Below are 23,669 nucleotides of genomic sequence, written 5' to 3' on the forward strand. Positions count from 1 at the left end.
ATAATTTCATGCCACGGGTTCAGATTATCCCGGCATTGAAGATTGCGTGGTGTCCTGGAGGAGCTTTTGACATCTTAGATACACTGGACCCCAAAGAATTCAATCTTTCAACACACTCCCATTTGAATCTCACGACGGTAATGTTTATAACTGATCCATGGGATCGAATAACTATGTTCTACCGGAATCTCGCCGAAGCCGATACTAATTCACGCTTGGGTGGGCTGAGAATTCAAGTGGTGAAGCAAATGTATAAGGTGAAAAAGATTGCTCATATGACGTAAAAAAAATTTTGTTACTGACTGACTGACTTTTTTCAGAATGACCGCGCAATCCCCTCGTTTCACGATTTCCTGCTGTACTTTTTCAGCAACGCCAGAAAAGATGAGCTGAGGGAATTCTACGAAATGTATCAACCCATTTCGGCACTGTGTCAACCGTGTCAAACGGATTACCGCATCGTGGTGGATTTAAGTGGAGGAAATTTTACCGCGTCGCTGACGGAGCTGTGGCAGAGTCGTGGTATGCAACTGCCAGCCGAGTACAATTTCGCCAACCACACACAAAAGAAGGAATTTGAGGACTACAAGAAACGCTTGTTTGCTCAGGTGTCGTTCGACGATCGAAAAAATTTGGAACACTTCTACGAGTATGATAGGCAGCTTTTCGGGTATGCTGCTCCAGTTTGATGAAAATCTTCTTGAAATGAAGGTTTTTGCGATGTTTAGACACTAGTTTGGGACGAACGGTTGTGTAAAATAGTAATAAATATACCATCTTCCAAAATTACACGTTAGTTATTATTTGAAAATTTGTTCATAAATAGGAAGAAGCGAGCTAAAGTAATATAAACTCGTTATCAACTCTTATCCTAGCGATTTGGGGCTCTATTCAAACAATGAAAAATCACTTCATCAATGTTGGAAACCGGCTATCAAAAAGAAGATCACGAATTTTGTGAGTGACAACCCGAATGTCGATAAAACTGATAAAATAATCAACAAACGCAACATTTCTTCAGGATCCCTAGAATATTGCTTTTAATCTTAGGAGGTTTAGTGCTTTGCTGGTTGGTTCAAAAGATTTACCAATGGCGACAGGATTCCATAGTTTCGTCACGAATGGTCTACAGGATTGATCACCTGAACAGGATGTGCGAGCAATCTAAAATGTCTACCGCCGGTAAATTCTTGTGGTATGGTTTCGAGAAATTTGCCTATATGTTTTAATTTCAGGAAACACTATGCCAAGCAACTACGTTGGTAGTTTGAAATACGGTACGGCTTGGTGCGGCGGATTCAGTTCTCTTTCTAACAGCTGGTTACACCGCTGGAACACTGGATGTCTTCGAACTAATGAAAAATGTGCACGAACGAACGATGGTAGTTTGCCGGCAGAACAAATTACGCGGTTTGTGATTCTGGCACAGCATCCCTTTGGGAGGTTAGTTGACATTTTCGAGAACCATATCCATCAGGCAGATGAGCGATCGGATTTGTTTGTAACCAGGATGACGATTTCGTACAAATATCGAAAGGTAATAAAATCTTATACGGCGTCGGCGGTAAAACATGATGATGTTCTATCAACGATCATGCGGTAGACTTGGGTGAAACGCCCAACTCCTATCAACAGAAGGCAAAGAATTCTTCACATTTCCTTTTGATCATGTCCATACGAGCCTGCCTAGTCCTAGTTTTCCGTTCTAATTTTATAACTGATTCGCTCTAGAATACCTATCAGTCTTTCAATTTCATTGCTTTCGTTTCTATAAGTTTTAAATTTGCCGAAAATAGCCAACAAAATCGATACAATACATTCATTCTGAGCTAGTTCGTTGGGATCAAAACAATTCCCGATCAGAATGAAATAACAAGTTTATAACAGAATGCAATTTTCGTAACAAATTGTGTTATAAATTAGGTCTCGTTAGTAGTTGAAACAACAGAAAATTATAACAAGTAATAACACGAGGTATATTTTTGAAATCTTTTTGTTATGTGTTTCTGATCGGCTTGAGTCTAAAAATAACACGGTGCTACAGTGATTCTGTACTTTTCATGAGACCTAGTATAGGTTGTAGATCTCATCAAATGCTACACAAAACAATGTAGGAAAAATGTTATATTCCCTCAAAATCTCGATTTTTAGCAAAAAACGATTTTTCCGAACTCTCGTCACTAAAAACATTTTTGCGCTGTCATTTTTCTACCGATTTTAATTTTTTTTACGTGTTTTGGAAGGAAGAAGAAATTACCTTTCCAATGGTATGCTATGTTATGTTCTTTTGTTAAAAGTACTATGCGGTTTTGGAACAACAATATGAAAGTTACCATTATTTTGCAATTTTTCATTAAAAATATTAAAATTGCTTAACATTTCTATTGGAACACGTCTTTGTTTTAATAAAAAATTAAGGGGTACAATTAATTCCGCATCTAATGAATTATTTATCATCAAAATTAATTAAGTGTTCTCCTTAAATTTTTATTTAAACAAAGAAGCTTATTAATAAAAATGTTGAGCAATTTTCATATGTTTTATGAAAAAAAATCAAAATAATGGTAACTTTCAAAATGCTGTCCCAAAACCACATAGTATTTTTAACAAAAGAAAATAATGTAGCATACTGTTGGAAAGGTGATTTCTTCTTCTTTCCAAAACACTCAAAAAATTTGAAATTTGTTGAAAAATGACCACGCAAAAAAAAATTTTTGGGCAGAAAGTTACAAAAAAACTATTTTTTGCTATAAATCAATATTTTGAGGGTATACAACATTTATGTTGGATTATTACTGCTTCCGAAATATCAAGAATCGACACTAACAGAATTGCTAAAGTCCAAAAGGGGATAAGGGGGTAGGGGGGTTTTCCCAAAGGTGGGCGCTTCACCTATGAGGAGGCAAATAGCTTTAGACCGATCAGTATAACCTCCGTCCTTCTCAACTTAGTGGAACGTTAAACGTTCGACCAGTACATCAGGATTCCTAGCTTGGGCATGCACCCGCTGCATGTAATGCAACATGCACATCAGCGGAGTAAGTCTACTACCACCTTGTTACACAATGTTGTCGGCAAAATTGAAAAACTTTTTCACAAAAGCAATTAAGTTTAGGAGTTTTTCTCGATTTTGAAGGTGCTTTTGACAACGTGTCTTTAGAATCTATTTTGGAAGCAGCACGAGGTCATAGAGTATCTTCATATATCACGAACTGGATACACGCAATGCTTAGCAACCGATATCTGTTCTCATCGTTAAGACAATTAGAGATGAGGAAACTGAGCGTCTGCGGTTGTCCTCAAGGTGGTGTGCTGTCACCACTTCTATGAAACTTTGTCGTAGATGGCTTGTTGGGAAAACTTAATGAGCTTGGGTTTCCGATATATGGTTTCGCCGATGATGATCATATAATGATCACCGGTATTTGGATTAACACACTTTTTGATGCATGCAACAAGCCTTATATGCTGGTGTCTTCATGTGGGACTATCAGCCTTATCAGTTTACCTTTGTTTGGGTCCCCTCTCATTGATCTATTCCAAACAATGAAAAGACCGACTCTTTAGCAAAAGTGGGCGCATTAGATGGTGGCATATACGAAAAACCAATATGCTTCTACGAATGTTTTAGTATTTGTCGTCAGAGGACACTCAACAGTTGGTAAACCTCGTGGAGCAATGGTGAACTTGGACGATGGCAACATTCCATTATCCGAAAGGTATCAACGAAGCCTTTGTTCAGGGGAATGGATGTGGGTCGCGATTTTATACATGTAATGTCCCGACTGATGTCCAACCACTACACGCTGGATGCGCATTTGCGGCGTATTGGACTTGTAGAGAGTAGTCTGTGCGCTTCTGACGAGGGCTATCACGACACACAGTGGCGGGTCTTCGAACAAATGTCGGACAAAACCAAAAATATTGCCCAAACTGGCTGAAAATTACATGTTAAGGTAATGTTGTGGTGTGGTATCAAACCTTTCATAAAGCATAATTCCATTTTATGATAAATCTATTTTTAGTGATTAGATATAACTGAAACTAGACATAACAACATAATAATTGGATCAAACTACTTTCAATCTCCACAAAAATTGTTTGTTTACGTTTTTCTTAGTTGCCATTTTGCACTAATCACCATGCTCCTCCATGTCAGCAAACATTTAAAAATGTCGATTTTAAACCCCTCCGGGCAAAAAGGAGCGAAACGAGACCTTGAAATTCGAAAAGTAGTGATGATTTGCCATAGAATGTATAATAAATGACCGTTACGAACTGTTTCACCTGATTGTACAGAATACATTTGTGAAAAAATAATTTGCTATCAATCCACTTAAGATATATTTGTAATAATATTACTTAGTTCGAATCAACAAAGTTCTACAAATGCCCTTTAAAATGAAACTAATTGTGCCCAAATCGGATTGAAACTGAAACGTTTTTGAAGTGAAGATAGATACTGTGATTTCGAAAATGAATTTCATTAGAATTGTCTGATACAGCGATGTTAAAATTGCTATTAAAAATTTAATTCTCATTCGGTTGTCACAAAATTTGATGAATGTGTCATTCAATAAATAAGAAACCTAAGAAAAATAAAAAATAACAATATTTGAAACATAGGTTTTGTCCGGTCTCCGGCCACTGTGCGACATCGAGCATGTTGTTTGGGTATGCGCCATCAGCGTCTGTGGCATATGGTCACATGTGTTGCTGATTCGCTCATTCAATGAGTTTCAACTTCGCAAATTCTTAGTGTGGAAGTTTACCGTGACTTAATCTTTTGTCGGTTCCGATAGCATGAAGTAACAGGTTACTTTACGCTTGTCCGGACATGCCGTAGACTATTGTTGGGATAGTGCATCGATTTTATTGATGTTAATAGGAAGCTTTTAGAACTTATGAAATCTCATTATTCTCAAATTAGTTGTAGTTGAATACACTCTGAATTTTGCTTTGAAATGCTATTTAATCAAGTTCTCCAAATTAAGGAATTTCTTATTCATTTTACTGTTTTCACTGAACAACTTGATGAATACATCGAAAAGTGCTCTTCTAAATAACAATTTATTTCCTTTTGCGACAATTTCGAATAATTGTCATGACTCTAGACGTTAACTTAACAGAGCCGAGGGTCTTTTACATAGTAAAATAGATAGTTTTCCACTGCTCCTGGTGCTAACAGGACATCGATTTGCCTGAATTTTTCAGCTTGTTCTCTCCACCTTTATTTATACGTCCATGTCCATTAGAGTAACAGGAAAAAATGAACCCTATCAGCCCACACCTGAGTCGATTCCTAGTCCCAGCAGGAGTACTTTCTCCAAATTTGAAGCAAATTGGACAAGTCTAGCTACCGGACCAACGTGCTTGAAGTTTGTATGGGATTTTTCGACAGTTTACGTGGAGAAAACCCACTAATTCGCATTTTTGCCGCTAGGTGGCACTGTATGCATTGTATTATTACTATAAGTGAAAATACGAAAGATAATTTATCTGTCTATAACTTTGTCATAGACTGCTTGTCAATCTGGATTTAATAACGGAAGTTATTAAACTTTTAACGCGATGATGTCTGAGCCAGTTTTTGCATGGGGCGTAGCAGTGCATGGTTGTATATCAGTACTTGATTCGCACGAACTAAAATTTTTTCTGACGTTATCGTTAGGTTTAGCTCATAGTCCTATATTCAGAAGAATTATAGTAAATAATACGAGTCATGTTTTCGTTAGGACAGTTTAGTTCCACATACTACCGCATAGATGGCGCCAACACTAACTTTTCAACGGAAAGAGATAGAAAATAGGCGTCTTCCACAAAGTTGTAGAACAGCCATTTTGCAATAATACTTCCGAACATCTCGATATTCTATCTCCCTTCTATACCTTTGTATAGAGAAAGGCAAAAAAATGCTACGCAATATTTTCGACAAATTTTATAACCTACCGAGACTTTCTGTTCGATAAGTTAATTCATTTTTCAGGTCATTTTTGCTATGGAAACCTAAAACAAGAGGCAAGCGGCTTTCTTATACTTAATTTTTTGGACTACTTCATGCGGGAAACGCAAAGACAGCAAACGTTGTTGTCAGAGACATTTCACATGCATTTGTTACGTGGTGAATATATGTGCACATAGGAGATTACAACTCAGCTACGAATTTACAGATCTAGGTGCATTTAAAATTGAAATTTGAGTTATTATTTATTTGTCGTTAAATAACTGAATAACAATGTTGCGATGGATAATATTTTACCCAGTGTCTTATTCTAAAAATACCCATCTTTGACAGCTGGGAATAGAATAAGAAATTGGATGATTCTAGTACTCATTATTGGGTATTTTAACCATGAATGATATCAAAACTGCATTGCGGAGATGATGATGCTAAAGATAGACGACTTAAGCTTAAGCTTATGTTCCATTTTTTTTTCTTAAGAAAGTGTTCCACACTTAGGAAAAGGCACCTGAGAATTTCATAAGTATATCAGTATATGGCGTAGGCTTCTTATTATGCCATTGAATGATTTATCCAGCTTACCTGGTGACGTTCTGTTGACGTTGATGGAAGCTGATGTATCGTCTGAATCGTCCTTTATGCATTAAATTATCTTTATTCATGCCAAATTATGTATTTCATAAGACAGCCTTATGACTCCGCTCCATTATATGCGTTTAAGTATTTCATAAGTTTTTCTTATGAAACCCTATCTCATACGGGATTATTGATTCTATAAAATTATATTTTATTGTTCATAAGCATCACTATTGTGAAAAGTTCATAATTGTATCTTATGAATTCAATACTAGCAAAGACGGCAAACCAGGAGCTAATAGTTTTAAGCCAGCACTTTTTGTTTGCCAATTTTTGGTGCAAAATACCCGAGATGCTTGGTCAAATTGAAACAAAATTTCAAATCATTATTTTTTATGTTATTCAATGAATTACTGAGTCGACAAAATCAGTTTCCATGGATATGATTTATGTAGAAGAAGTCAGATTATCATTGATATGAACTTTGAAATGAGTTGCTGTCTGACGCGTGTTTTATAATTATTAAAATCATTTGAGAAGTAACAATCAACATCATTCACATACAAATCTCACCGTCTAAATTCAGTTTCCTGGATAATACCGACCATTGTTCAACTCAAATTTTAATATTTAATAAAAGAGTTTTCTCTTCAATTCTCTGATGGGATCTAAACTTGGCGATTAATCTGTCCCGAATTTCCTCTTGACAGTTGATTTTTTGACTGTTAAAAACGCTCGAGGAATGTCAGCCATGTCCCAATTTTTATATAAATGCACAATAATATCAATAAATAAAAACCTATGTCATTTATTTGAACACTGTTATGAATTTCATAGGACTGTTTCATATAAACCATTATTTTTATCATGTTTTCTACTTAGAAATGTCAGCAAATTGTATAAATATGACATTCATTCAAGAATTTCGCAAAATTGTCTTATGAAATTATTAAGAGACGGATTTGAAAAATTTCTCCTCTAAATCATAAGACAAACTTATAAAATCAGATATAATCATTATGTCTGAAAATCATAAATCATGTTTATGGGGATTCAACGTAAATTTTGCCCGTTGTAGTTCACGAAAACCCGGTCGTATTGAACAAAATATATAATGAACGACCACAGCGTTGTTTCAGAGCAGAGCTTTTTCGTCAACTTTACTACCCATGATCGCATCGAGAGGTTAATAGATGCTGTTCACTTGGCTCGATTGTAGGTCCGACTCAGGTAGACGCAGAAAGTGGACTGCTGAAGATGAGTTTCCAAAAATACTATCAAAGCCGATATGAAAATATTTTTCCGAAGCCGACGTGCAAAATTTCATTTCCAACGTGGCCACAAGCAATGATTTCAAAGTTTCATTCCAATAAAACATGGTTGTCAAAAACTGCGCATCTATACGAACAGGTTTTGGCCAAGTCAAACGGATTGACGATGGAACTAACATTAAAATAGATCAAACAGATCAAATTGCTAGGGGGATGTACCAAAAAATCATATTTGAATTGTTTCGTCAGTTGACGATTTGGTCAGGCACGCAGTGCGGAAGTGACTAAAATCACAATGAACCAAACCTTATTAATGTTGGTATCGACATCCTTGGAAATAAAAATCTAGATCATTTGATAATATGAATTTTTTCTACAGAGGCTCCCAGTCATATACATTGCTAGAACTTTGAATAATAATATTGATAACAATATCGATATAAAAAGATTGACACTTATCATAATTCCAGGGAAACTTCATGCCCAAGCTGACATTCCAGGAATACATCAATTACATCGTGGAACGCTCTCAACAGGCTCCAGTAAATGTAGAATATTTCTTTCAACCGATACATACCGTCTGCAGCCCATGTCAGTATCGTTTCAATGCAATCGTTGACGCCAGCTCCTATTACTACGAAGAATCCTACGTGTTTCGGCACTTCAACCTATCAAATGTAATGCGTCCGTACCGTTGGCTTCCGCTGATCACCGAACACCAGATCGCACAGCGTTTCGCAAACATCTCGAGCAAACAGAGAAAAGCACTATACAATTTCTACCGAAAAGATTTCGAACTGTTTGGATATGATGTTGACAAATACATTTGATTTGTGCATTTATAAATATTGTTCCACTTCAAGACCACGGAAATAGCAAACTATACAAAGATGAATAAAGAATGCAAATTACCCAACAATAATCTTATAGAGTTGTTGAATGGTCTATGATCCACTGTGTGTGAGTGTTTTTTTTTTTTGGAATGGCGCCACCTTCGAAAACGATTTTCAATATGCAAGATCTATACCGTCTGAAAGACGGTGCCATATATGACAAGCAGTCGGGTGAACAACTCCTTCATTGCGATATTCAGTTCCGTTCTGCACGGCAAGAAGTTCGGTATAAAAGGCGTTCATCGGGACGCAGCCGCGTATCCATTTCGAAGCTTGTGTCGGACGCCTTCAATCGACCATAAATTGTTAACCAACAGCACTCAACTTTGATTTCGATCAGCCCACCTGAACATGAAGTCGGACACATTTCATTCGTCATTCCGCACATAACGGTATGTTAGCGGGCTTGTAAACTGTTAATTGAGAAAATAATCCGAGTTTATTTTGACAATGGAGGTTGACCCTTTGTCACGGATATTTTTACTAAATCTAAGCGTGGGGTACAAAAGAAATATTATTCTGAGCTATTTTGTAATTATCCTGTAGGAATGTTCTGTAGCAAGTATCCATCAGCAATGGACGGTTAATTTATTCAGATTTATTCCTCCACGATATTCGCTCCATTGTGACCCATCAAAACTGTGAGGAGCAATGGCCCCGACTAGTTCGGCATGTTTTCCATTATATGGGCTTTTGCTTCGAAATGATCGACGGATCACAAGTATGTATGCTGCGTACGTAATCGGATGCCAGCTACAAAGCGGGCCAGAAACGTGACGGAATGGTTGAGCGTGTGTCGTGAGCACGGTCCAGCGGCCGTATGGTAAGGTCCGGTGCTTTTCGCTGTGTGTAATAGTATCTGCCACGCTGGTATTATAGTAGTAGCGTCTACAGATCACTGCCATCGTGGCCCACTGCCTGGTTGCCAACAATAAGTCAGTAGGTCATGTGTGCGAATGTGACTGGAGAATGTGCAGAGGAAGGAACCGGGCTGGTGGTAGTCTTCGGTGGGAAATAATTTGACGAGAAAAAGGGAAGTTTTGCGAAAGTTTCAGCCGGTGTGCGATGTTTTTGCGATTTTTTTTTAATGGTATTCAACTTGTCCTTGATCTCTGAGGTATAATGTATATTCGTGAGAGCGGTTTAAATTGCACTGTAATTTTGATCATTATTTATCCATAGGAATTCAATAAAACGAAGCTTGTTTCTGAGCCTCGTTCACATAACGGCCGAACATTGTTGATGATCATATTTTACAACGATGGCTCCTTCTTTCCAAACTTTTAACAATACAGATTCGACAAGTTAACTCAATTGTCTCTTTGTTCACTGCTAATCGTACACTTTTGCAGCACTTAAGGGTTATGATTGGCCTTTCATTCGATTTTAACCTGATTTGTATCGATGGACACGGGTCAATACTAAGAATTGGTTAAGTCTGCATATCTGAATCCAGTTCAAAAATTCCGTCAACTATTTGGATACTTAAACCTTGTAACGCCCTCTGATCAATATCTGTTCAATAATCGATGTTCTAGTTAGAGTTAACAGTACGTATTATTCAAGTATACTATAAATAATGGGCAGATGAAAACTACGAAATACTTGATCCAATTTTTCGTAATCATCTGTCATCTCGCTCTTTCATATATTTTTCTGCAATGTGTTGTCACACGGTAACACAAAAATACTTAATTTAAGAAATTCACTGCTGCCAGTTAGACGGGTGCTCCGGCACTGGCACGCTCGGCGGTGACCCTTTCTCAGCAAACAATGGACAGAAAACAGGAGACCGGCACGAACCAAGCGGAATTATTGCTTTTCCTTCACCTTTCCTCCTACACCGTGACCAGACGAGCGTATGTTGCCAGTACGAGTGTAACACACGAATTATACCGCCCTCGTATACGACCCCCGGTTTTGTACGAAGCATTTATTACATATTCGGCGTAACACATTTTTTTCAAGTTTAATATTTTTAAACCATGTACTGATGCAAGAAGAACAATTGTCCGCTTATAACTATTTTTCCAAAAATGATTTCAATTTGAAGTCCGCTTTCGTACTCTGGGGTGACTTTTATAACCTACATGTTCACCCACATTAAGTTCTTGATGTTAATGGTTTTCTTTCAAATGTTTATTTGGACTGCTTCTGAAAATAAATATAGCATAGTGCTTTCGTATAGGCCTGCTATACAAATTTCGGCTACACTGTGTCTTATCGGTATTAACATGCCAAGACGGGAGGGTCGTAGCGTAGTATGTTGGGACTTAGCTATCGATGCCTCATGGCGTGGCAGAGGAGTGAAAGGGTGAGCATCCAAGTCAGTCTCACACGGCATGTTAAGGGTGAGCACAAAAGTCAGCCTCACATGGTATGGTAGAGGCTAGCACACAAGTCAGCCTAGCAAGGAATGAAAAAGGTGAGCACACAAGTCAGCCTCGCATGGTATGTCAGAAGCGGGGCCTAAGAAAAATGTCCCACATGGGATGCCAGGGGGAGTGACAGAGGTACAATAGAGTGGCACGATCGAGAGTGAATCAGGTGATAGGGTGAGCACCCAAGTCAGCCTCACATGGTATGGGTGGGGCGAGCACAAAAGTAAGCCTAGCAAGGAATGAGTAAGGTGAGCACACAAGTCAGCCTCGCAAGGAACGAAAAAGGTGAGTACAAAAGTCAGCCTCATGTGGGAGTGCTTGGGAGTGAATCAAAGTGCGATTGGGAGAGCACACAAATAAGCCTCATACAGGACGTATGAACGCGTGAGTGAGAGTGAATGAGTACATTTAGTACAGCCATCCCCCCAGAAGTAATACCGAGAGGAAGTTCCTGGGAGGAGTGATGGCGGAACCCAATGGAGTTTAGTCGGTATTAATGGCAGCGTGTGGTAGATTGGACCCAACCAATAGCACGTGTACTGGGCTAGGACGTAAAGGTCTTCTCCATTGTAAAAAGATGGGTGGGTAATGTCTAGGACATAACCGGAGTGTCGTGACTACTCGTTTGACTTGTAATTCAAATCGAATGATACTCAATGAAATATGTGGGATTGTTTCAAGTTATTCTTTATAATAATTATGGTGGTTTTGAAAAGAACCTTTATTGTTGGCGTCTGCGTTGATAGGGGATGCGCTGGATTCTAAGCTGGTTGAGACATTCATTCATGAAATGAACAATTTTCTTCCTTTGAAATATCAATGTTAAAATCTCTCGAAACAACCATCGGAATCTTTTTCGTACAAAAATGAACACACTTAGCAAAAACCTAGGAGCGGGTAATGTCCGGGACATAACCGCGATGATCATATTCTTAAAATTCTGCTTGTATCTCTTTCAAATGGCTAAATTTTACGCATTAAGTTCGATTCACCGGGCTCAGCGAAATTTTCCTGGGGATCCCGTTCGTTAGTATATTCAGCAAAACAATTTTATTAACGAGTTCTCCGCATTGAATACAGGTCAATAATTTCATATAATGATTTCAACAAGCAGACAATGTGCATGTATGACAGGTGGGAGTGTTCTGAAGTGTTTTTAGTGGAGGTAACAACATAAAATCATGTATTGGACATTTTACAATGATTCTCCTTAACCCTGCAAAACCACGGGGTTGGCAGCAGAGGGTTAAGTTGTTTGGAAGAGATGACAGTTAATATATGATAACTAAAAATATAAAATTGTTCTATAAATTGCAAAGTTATTGCCGCGTTGACCTGAAAATTTGTCATTTCATTCATAAAGGAACAATCATTGAAATTATGTCAATTTATGCTTTGCAAGATTTGAAATAACTTCGAAGTGTGGTCACGACACCCCTGTTATGTCATATACATCACCAACCCATCTTTTCATCATTCGTTTTGGTGTAGCTTTCGCTTAGTGTCAGAGTTGCGACATTCACTGATTTTCTTGGAAGGATTTGCAAAAACCTTCGAGTTTGTAGATTAGAAAAACATTTTCTCATGATTCACTGGTAAAAGTACAGAATTACCAAGCGCAAACTTAATACTAGTTAATAAAAGAAACTTTCTAATTAAATTCTTTTTCCATTTTACATTCGTCCTAATAAGGACGGTTTGTAGATAGCTATGTTGATACAAGACGGGAATCTTTTAAAACAATTAAAACCTTACCGACGATTGTTTTTACTGCGTACATACATCTTTCCCCTTTCGCAGCTCACTCCGAATGAGTACGCTTCGCATCAAGGTGTTCCTATTTATAGACTTTACAATGCAGATGGAAGGCCGTCCTTTTGTTCGATAAATGAAAATATTTTCATCATTCGTTTTGGTGTAGCTTTCGCTTAGTAGTAGAGTTGCCACATTCTATGATTTTCTTGGAAGGATTTGCAAAAACCTTCGAGTTTGTAGATTAGAAAAACATTTTCTCATGATTCACTGGTAAAAGTACAGAATTACCAAGCGCAAACTTAATACTAGTTAATAAAAGAAACTTTCTAATTAAATTCTTTTTCCATTTTGCCTTCGTCCTGATAAGGACGGTTTGTCTATGTTGATACAAGACGGGAATCTTTTAAAACAATTCAAACCTTGCCGACGATTGTTTTTACTGCGTACATACATCTTTCCCCTTTCGCAGCTCACACCGAATGAGCACAGTTTTCATCATGGTGTTCCTATTTATAGACTTTACAATGCAGATGGAAGGCCGTCCTTTTGTTCGATTAATGAAAATATTTTCATCATTCGTTTTGGTGTAGCTTTCGCTTAGTAGCAGAGTTGCCACATTCACTGATTTTCTTGGAAGGATTTGCAAAAACCTTCGAGTTTGTAGATTAGAAAAACATTTTCTCATGATTCACTGGTAAAAGTACAGAATTACCAAGCGCAAACTTAATACTAGTTAATAAAAGAAACTTTCTAATTAAATTCTATGTTTGTCTATGTTGATACAAGACGGGAATCTTTTAAAACAATTCAAACCTTGCCGACGATTGTTTTTACTGCGTACATACATCTTTCCCCTTTCGCAGCTCACACCGAATGAGCACAGTTTTCATCATGGTGTTCCTATTTATAGACTTTACAATGCAGATGGAAGGCCGTCCTTTTGTTCGATAAATGAAAATATTTTCATCATTCGTTTTGGTGTAGCTTTCGCTTAGTGGCAGAGTTGCCACATTCACTGATTTTCTTGGAAGGATTTGCAAAAACCTTCGGGTTTGTAGATTAGAAAAACATTTTCTTACGATTCACAGGTAAAAGTACAGAATTACCAAGTGCAAACTTAATACTAGTTAATAAAAGAAACTTTCTAATTAAATTCTTTTTCCATTTTGCCTTCGTCCTGATAAGGACGGTTTGTCTATGTTGATACAAGACGGGAATCTTTTAAAACAATTCAAACCTTGCCGAAGATTGTTTTTACTGCGTACATACATCTTTCCCCTTTCGCAGCTCACACCGAATGAGCACAGTTTTCATCATGGTGTTCCTATTTATAGACTTTACAATGCAGATGGAAGGCCGTCCTTTTGTTCGATAAATGAAAATATTTTCATCATTCGTTTTGGTGTAGCTTTCGCTTAGTAGCAGAGTTGCCACATTCACTGATTTTCTTGGAAGGATTTGCAAAAACCTTCGAGTTTGTAGATTAGAAAAACATTTTCTCATGATTCACTGGTAAAAGTACAGAATTACCAAGCGCAAACTTAATACTAGTTAATAAAAGAAACTTTTTAATTAAATTCTTTTTCCATTTTGCCTTCGTCCTGATAAGGACGGTTTGTCTATGTTGATACAAGACGGGAATCTTTTAAAACAATTCAAACCTTGCCGACGATTGTTTTTACTGCGTACATACATCTTTCCCCTTTCGCAGCTCACACCGAATGAGCACAGTTTTCATCATGGTGTTCCTATTTATAGACTTTACAATGCAGATGGAAGGCCGTCCTTTTGTTCGATAAATGAAAATATTTTCATCATTCGTTTTGGTGTAGCTTTCGCTTAGTGGCAGAGTTGCCACATTCACTGATTTTCTTGGAAGGATTTGCAAAAACCTTCGGGTTTGTAGATTAGAAAAACATTTTCTTACGATTCACAGGTAAAAGTACAGAATTACCAAGTGCAAACTTAATACTAGTTAATAAAAGAAACTTTCTAATTAAATTCTTTTTCCATTTTGCCTTCGTCCTGATAAGGACGGTTTGTCTATGTTGATACAAGACGGGAATCTTTTAAAACAATTCAAACCTTGCCGAAGATTGTTTTTACTGCGTACATACATCTTTCCCCTTTCGCAGCTCACACCGAATGAGCACAGTTTTCATCATGGTGTTCCTATTTATAGACTTTACAATGCAGATGGAAGGCCGTCCTTTTGTTCGATAAATAAAAATATTTTCATCATTCGTTTTGGTGTAGCTTTCGCTTAGTAGCAGAGTTGCCACATTCACTGATTTTCTTGGAAGGATTTGCAAAAACCTTCGAGTTTGTAGATTAGAAAAACATTTTCTCATGATTCACTGGTAAAAGTACAGAATTACCAAGCGCAAACTTAATACTAGTTAATAAAAGAAACTTTCTAATTAAATTCTTTTTCCATTTTGCCTTCGTCCTGATAAGGACGGTTTGTCTATGTTGATACAAGACGGGAATCTAAAACAATTCAAACCTTGCCGACGATTGTTTTTACTGCGTACATACATCTTTCCCCTTTCGCAGCTCACACCGAATGAGCACAGTTTTCATCATGGTGTTCCTATTTATAGACTTTACAATGCAGATGGAAGGCCGTCCTTTTGTTCGATAAATGAAAATGTTTTCATCATTCGTTTTGGTGTAGCTTTCGCTTAGTGGCAGAGTTGCCACATTCACTGATTTTCTTGGAAGGATTTGCAAAAACCTTCGGATTTGTAGATTAGAAAAACATTTTCTCATGATTCACTGGTAAAAGTACAGAATTACCAAGCGCAAACTTAATACTGGTTAATAAAAGAAACTTTCTAATTAAATTCTTTTTCCATTTTGCATTCGTCCTAATAAGGACGGTTTGTCTATGTTGATACAAGACGGGAATCTTTTAAAACAATTCAAACCTTGCCGAAGATTGTTTTTACTGCGTACATCCATACAATCTTTCCCCTTTCGTAGCTCACACCGAATGAGTACGCTTTGCAGCCTTCGATGTTTTGGTAGCATTTTTAGTGGCAGTTACTACCGCCTTTTCAGTGACTGCGTTTCTTAGCCTTTGGCTTTTTGGCCTTCTCACCGCCACCACCGTTTTTCCTCTCTCCGGTGGTAGCCAATTTGATTGGTCGTCCGATGCAGCTTCTCACGACCACGCACGTCTGTTATGCACTGCGTCTTACACACGTCTGGCTTTGAGAAAAGCTGCGACACCCCTATTTATAGGTTTTATCATTAATGTTGATTCTCATTTAAAGTAGTTTTTGAACTATTTAAACAAATTTTATATAGCAAACAACGTATCGGTAGCAAGCGTTGAACGTTTTCCTTCCGATTTATGAAACAAGATTGGCAATCCGTTTAGTAGAAGAAAAGTTATTAAGGTTCAAATTGTACGTAACGCTTTCGCTAATATTCACTACTATCGCTTTCTCGCTCGTTCTCGTGGCGTGCATGAGCCTTTCCTTTCCGCCCGGGTTCTAATGACATAACCGAAACTAATATGCCGGCTTTCCCCCACCAACTGCTCTCGTCAAGCAACCCAATACGAATAATCAAAGGAACAAACATGTAGTGAACCTATATATAAACTTTTCATTATTTTATTGTTCATTTGCTGCACCATTTTGACGGCTCTGTGCGGGATGGGCTGAAAATTTTCACTTTTCCGAGTCGTTTTCGAAAGATTTTTCAAAACACTATTTTTCCGTTGATAATGAATGTCCTACATATTCCAAAATTTAATACAACATTGGTACAAATATTTTCGACAAAATGCCGAAGAAATTGATTAAATCCATTCAGTACAACAAAAGATATAAGCGTTCAAAATCTTACATCATTTTTCTGCCGAAATTTTGAAAAGGGGCCCCTATATTGAAAGGTAAGTCGTTAGTCACGACAAAAAAAGAACTTCTGCTCGGACGGAACATAACGTTTGACCAGTCGTTCGATTGAAGCACAAAGTGTGTTGTAGTTGTAGGGATTTAGCGTCAAGCCGGGCACTAATCGATTCAGCCAAAAAGTTAGTGTCGGTTTCTGATGAGACGAAATCGAAACGTACCCATGACTTTATTACAAAGGGATGACGTCAGAGCGAAAACCGAGCGTATCTGCACCGACTACCTACTTTTACTCTGACAGGCTTCATTTGATATACTGCAAGCAGGTTTCTCGCATCCTCTTGTCAGTACCAGCCCCTGCTACCGAAAACTGGTAATGACTTAATACTAATGATTGGTAAGTGGTTTTGGAGGAACGCAACGCAGTGCTCTGCTCGCCGTTCAACATGCGACTCAGTTTGTCCGACCAAACGAACATCAAACTTGCACAAGTTCGCCTGTACAGTCGAACTCCATGTGCGTACATGGTGAACATAGCGTCGTGGCCCTAGCAGGCTTGTTATTTGCTCACACAATGAGCCACAAAGAGCGAAATACACCGATTAAAAATAGAGCAGCACAAAAACACTGCGATGTGCAGAACGACCGCACAAAGAGAAACTTGAAAACAAAAAAGAGTAAGATCTGTGTTCCAAGAGCTGCACAATTTCGTTCAAAGAGTCACCTTGAAGAGCCACTTTTTTGTGCCTCCCCTCACTGGAAAACAGGTAAGAAGGCGAATCAAACTACAATTCAGATAAAGTTTGATCGGAAGAACGTTTTAAAAATGTTTTTTGGTTACCTTCTCTACTCTTCACTGGAGTAGAATACACGTGTGGGAGTAACACGCATCGGAGTGAAGAGGTTTATTGTGAAAGAGAAGAGCGGTGGTTCGCATGAAAAGTGCAAAGAGCGTTTGTTATTCTTCTCTTTATTTGCTCTGAGGTGCATAACATCCCTGGGCCCTAGTTATCTCTTTCGCTCCACCCATCATCACTAAGGCTGCTTGCAAGATGTAAAATAGAAGGTGAAAACATTCACCGTTTTTGATTGTATAGGCTTATTGCTAGCGAAATTAATTATGGCTCCTAGAAATTAACATCAACAAATCCAACCAATCGAAACGAAGCTTGTAAGCACGTGGTGAAAATAAGTATGGTGGTCAGGCCCGCAAATAGTAAATATTTGCATCCCTAACCAATTCGAACAAAGAGAGGCATCACGTGCTTTTCTTTTCTTCTTCACCGTTTTCCTTTTCGTTCGAAAAAAATATGATAATCGCACTCACACATAGAAAAATGTGCCCCCCTTGCGCTGCTTGGTGCTTATCTTGCATTTGAAAGCGTACACAATGTACTCACACAGCTGTTTGATTCGTACATTGTACAACTGTACACCGTTCGCTTTGGTTCAGTATTAGGTATGCCTTAGTCTACACATTCGCCTCAAATGTATATACTAAGGCATACCTAGTTTGTTTGCGGTTACATACGTGCATGATAGCAATCTGTTCCGGGATTACAACATTCACAGATTTTTCTGTAATGTGAAAGATTTATTTAACAATTTTTGGTCAGTGATTCTTTTTCACAATATACGAGTAGGAACACTGCAGAAGGTTTTTCTATACATGAACTGTGACTATATTGTCCAAGACATGATTTTTTAGCATCGGTTTTTTCCGCACACAAGAGAAAAATGATACTATCACGGTATCACTGGTAGAACAATATTCAAACAAAAAATCGCTGAAGTACTCATTAATCTTTCAACTGAGGCTATATTTAAAATGTTCTATCGGGGGTCTAGAATAATTTTTTTAACATTTTGATGATAATTTTTGAAGATTGCGTGTCAATGAATAGCTTTCAGAAGATATCTCACTTTTAGGAGGATGGACCTTCAGACATACAGTATCTGAAAGAGGGGTATGTTACGTTACTAAATACCTCCGAAGATACCATGACCGGCATTTAGCAAATTTCGCATTCATTCAAATTTTAAATTTGAATAATATTTTTACTCGGTATATTGTTTTGGTCACTAATAGAACAATATTACCACAAACAAATCAATATTACTGATGTATTTACTATCCGGAAACCTCATTTCTCATTTAAACTTGACAAGTTTTAAATTGTTCTTCCTAAATTCGAAGTGGGATCTAACTATGAAAACACCATCGTCATGGCACAGTAGATCCCATTTGAAAATCATATTTTAGTGTATTTATGGGCTACTGAGACCATTTTATGGTATTTTGATGGTTGTGAAATTTGGCACGGACCATGTGGATGTGTATGCTGAAATGCCATAGCGTCTAGAGCTTATTGTGCTGTCCGGACGATATAGTCATGATGTTGCTCGTTTGAAATGTAAACATCGACTGATCAAAACAGATACAAACACCTCTATTTATAATTTCGTGGTATATGATTGAGTCGCCTGGAGAAGATTGACTCGTGTTCTCACGTTTTCCGATATCTATTCATTTTAAGGGTTTTGCAACAGCGTACTATTGAAATACTTAAACTATATAGCAAGAGAACATAATTTCAGTTAATTTCGAATTGTTTGCTGGTAAAAAGACGGAAATCCATTCAAAGATAACGGAGATATTAGCGATCAAAGTAGCGACGCAAAAACATGACTTCGTCTGATTTTTGATTTAAGAATGACACCCAGTCCTAGATAGTGCAGTAAGACATTTTCAATGCCAGTAAAAGTGAGATAACAGGCTTAGACCTGTGAGCCTTGAACTATAAAACAGAATACTTATGTTTTTTGGTCCTCAACTATAAATTTAATTGGTTTTGATCAAATTAATAAACAAACAAAATAATTCAAATTGAGAATATCTTATTCAAATTTCACAGCAAATCCAAGTAGAAAATTTCGAAACAATATCATAGAAAGTATCCATTGACCTCCGTTTCAAATCACCTAGAAAAGAGATTCAGCGTCGAACCGGACCGCTTTAGAAGTATTGCCAGTTCGATTTCAACTAAAAAATCTTGATTTTTTTAAAAGAAGGATAACACAGGTCAACACTGGATTACGCTTCAACACAAAACCAAAAATCATCCGAAGTTTGGGTTCCCTAACAACCAGAGGCGAAGACAGTTTTAAAAACCTATTTTAATCCACCTAGCGGTGCAATTGTGCCTTTCTCAATCATGAATCACGAGAATGTGTGCGTTGTTTATACTCATTAAAAACTTTTAAATGCATATATTACATTTTATTATCATACATCACATGACAACTATATACAGGAAAATAAATCATTATTCGAGTTCTAAAATTTTGAAAAAGAAAAAACAGCCACGGTAATATTGAACTGAAAAACCTATTTTAATCCACCTAGCGGTGCAATTGTGCCTTTCTCAATCATGAATCACGAGAATTTGTGCGTTGTTTATATTCATTAAAAGCTTTTAAATGCATATATTACATTTTATTATTGTACATCACATGACAATTATATAGGGAAAATAAATCATTATTCTAGTTCTAAAATTTTGAAAAAGAAAAAACAGCCACGGTAATATTGAACTGAAAAAAGGTGCGAAATCGGCAAAGTCCCAAAAAGTCGATTTTTATAAAAAAAAATTTTCGAGATAACATAAAATTTCGACGCTTCATGCATTTTAAAGATGTTTGGCATCAAAAATACGAATTCGATTTCTGAAATTTCATGGGGTCCCCCCTTTGAAAAAAATTTTGAGTTCCGGCTTATATGGGAATTTCATGTGTGACCGGACCGTTCAGTCTATATTTCCGGAACCATACAAGCGATCCGTGCGAAATTTTACAGACATCTGTGGGGATAATAGAGCTATCATTTGGAACTAAGTTTGTGAAAATCGGCCCAACCATTTCCGAGAAACTGATATGAGTTTGCTAGTTATGAAAGATGGCCGCTTTTCCCGGGCACTTCCGGAACCGTCTATGGTGGTCAATGTAGTCAACGAAAGTTTGTTTGGCCGTCGGTGACCTAGAACTGCAAAGTTAAGTTATTTGAGAGACATTTTAGCGAAATTTTTACCTTTTTTGATTCCATCGGGGTATCGGTTTGAATCACAATTTGCTATGTGATCGCACGCCACAACCCGTAACTCCGGAACCGGAAGTCGGTTGGGGATAAAATTTAATAGCCATTTACGGGGACGCAATACCTTTCATTTGAGGTCAAGTTTAGTCGAATCGGTCTAGCCATCTCCGAGAAACCGATGTGACTGTTACTCTGAATTTGGATACTTCCGCCGGGGCTTCCGGAACCGATGATGGTGGCCAATGTGACCAAAGAGACTTTGAATGGCTGTTAATGACCTAGTACTACAAATCGAAGCAGTTGTGGTCACATTTTGGAAAAATTTTCACCATTATACATTCATTGCAGAATTTCTTAAAATCGACGTTTTCTGCGTGATCGTACTCATCACCCTGTAATTCCGGAACCGGAAGTCGGATCCATTAGAAATTCAATAGCAGCCTATGGGAACGTTGCACCTTTCATTTGGGACTAAGTTTGTAAAAATCGGTTCATCCATCTCTGAGAAAAGTGAGTGAGATTGTGTTCGCGTACACACACACAGACGCACATACACACACACATACATACACACACACATACATACACACACAGACATTTGCCGAACTCGACGAACTGAATCGAATAGTATATGTCACTCGGCCCTCCGGGCCTCCGTTAAAAAGTCGGTTTTCAGAGCAATTGCAATACCTTTCTATTGAGAAAGGCAAAAAGGTGCGAAATCGGCAAAGTCCCAAAAAGTCGATTTTTATAAAAAAAATTTTTTCGAGATAACATAAAATCTCGACGTTTCATGCATTTTAAAGATGTTTGGCATCAAAAATACGAATTCGATTTTTGAAATTTCATGGGGTCCCCCCTTTGAAAAAAAATTTGAGTTCCGGCTTATATGGGAATTTCATGTGTGACCGGACCGTTCAGTCTATATTTCCGGAACCATACAAGCGGTCCGTGCGAAATGTTACAGACATCTGTGGGGATAATATAGCTATCATTTGGGACTAAGTTTGTGAAAATCGGCCCAACCATTTCCGAGAAACTGATATGAGTTTGCTAGTTATGAAAGATGGCCGCTTTTCCCGGGCACTTCCGGAACCGTCTATGGTGGTCAATGTAGTCAACGAAAGTTTGTTTGGCCGTCGGTGACCTAGAACTGCAAAGTTAAGTTATTTGAGAGACATTTTAGCGAAATTTTTACCTTTTTTGCTTCCATCGGGGTATCGGTTTGAATCACAATTTGCTATGTGATCGCACGCCACAACCCGTAACTCCGGAACCGGAAGTCGGTTGGGGATAAAATTTAATAGCCATTTACGGGGACGCAATACCTTTCATTTGAGGTCAAGTTTAGTCGAATCGGTCTAGCCATCTCCGAGAAACCGATGTGACTGTTACTCTGAATTTGGATACTTCCGCCGGGGCTTCCGGAACCGATGATGGTGGCCAATGTGACCAAAGAGACTTTGAATGGCTGTTAATGACCTAGTACTACAAATCGAAGCAGTTGTGGTCACATTTTGGAAAAAATTTCACCATTATACATTCATTGCAGAATTTCTTAAAATCGACGTTTTCTGCGTGATCGTACTCATCACCCTGTAATTCCGGAACCGGAAGTCGGATCCATTAGAAATTCAATAGCAGCCTATGGGAACGTTGCACCTTTCATTTGGGACTAAGTTTGTAAAAATTGGTTCATCCATCTCTGAGAAAAGTGAGTGAGATTGTGTTCGCGTACACACACACAGACGCACATACACACACACACACACACATACATACACACACACACATACATACACACACACACATACATACACACACAGACATTTGCCGAACTCGACGAACTGAATCGAATGGTATATGTCACTCGGCCCTCCGGGCCTCCGTTAAAAAGTCGGTTTTCAGAGCAATTGCAATACCTTTCTATTGAGAAAGGCAAAAAGGTGCGAAATCGGCAAAGTCCCAAAAAGTCGATTTTTATAAAAAAAATTTTTCGAGATAACATAAAATCTCGACGCTTCATGCATTTTAAAGATGTTTGGCATCAAAAATACGAATTCGATTTCTGAAATTTCATGGGGTCCCCCCTTTGAAAAAAATTTTTGAGTTCCGGCTTATATGGGAATTTCATGTGTGACCGGACCGTTCAGTCTATATTTCCGGAACCATACAAGCGATCCGTGCGAAATTTTACAGACATCTGTGGGGATAATAGAGCTATCATTTGGAACTAAGTTTGTGAAAATCGGCCCAACCATTTCCGAGAAACTGATATGAGTTTGCTAGTTATGAAAGATGGCCGCTTTTCCCGGGCACTTCCGGAACCGTCTATGGTGGTCAATGTAGTCAACGAAAGTTTGTTTGGCCGTCGGTGACCTAGAACTGCAAAGTTAAGTTATTTGAGAGACATTTTAGCGAAATTTTTACCTTTTTTGATTCCATCGGGGTATCGGTTTGAATCACAATTTGCTATGTGATCGCACGCCACAACCCGTAACTCCGGAACCGGAAGTCGGTTGGGGATAAAATTTAATAGCCATTTACGGGGACGCAATACCTTTCATTTGAGGTCAAGTTTAGTCGAATCGGTCTAGCCATCTCCGAGAAACCGATGTGACTGTTACTCTGAATTTGGATACTTCCGCCGGGGCTTCCGGAACCGATGATGGTGGCCAATGTGACCAAAGAGACTTTGAATGGCTGTTAATGACCTAGTACTACAAATCGAAGCAGTTGTGGTCACATTTTGGAAAATTTTTCACCATTATACATTCATTGCAGAATTTCTTAAAATCGACGTTTTCTGCGTGATCGTACTCATCACCCTGTAATTCCGGAACCGGAAGTCGGATCCATTAGAAATTCAATAGCA

General features: G+C 38.0%; 1 protein-coding gene across 1 annotated transcript; it reads left to right on the forward strand.

The window, feature by feature from the left end:
• The first annotated feature begins 771 nt into the window (after positions 1 to 771).
• On the forward strand, positions 772 to 8,694 carry LOC131693101 (carbohydrate sulfotransferase 11-like). The gene is made up of 5 exons (XM_058980647.1): positions 772 to 792; positions 876 to 957; positions 1,022 to 1,182; positions 1,236 to 1,537; positions 8,280 to 8,694. The coding sequence occupies exons 2-5, from the start codon at positions 899 to 901 to the stop codon at positions 8,637 to 8,639; spliced, it is 882 nt and encodes a 293-aa protein (XP_058836630.1). The 5' UTR covers positions 772 to 792; positions 876 to 898; the 3' UTR covers positions 8,640 to 8,694.
• The last annotated feature ends 14,975 nt before the right edge of the window (positions 8,695 to 23,669 follow it).

This window comes from Topomyia yanbarensis, chromosome 3 (genome assembly GCF_030247195.1).
Source record: "Topomyia yanbarensis strain Yona2022 chromosome 3, ASM3024719v1, whole genome shotgun sequence".
Lineage (NCBI taxonomy): Eukaryota > Metazoa > Arthropoda > Insecta > Diptera > Culicidae > Topomyia > Topomyia yanbarensis.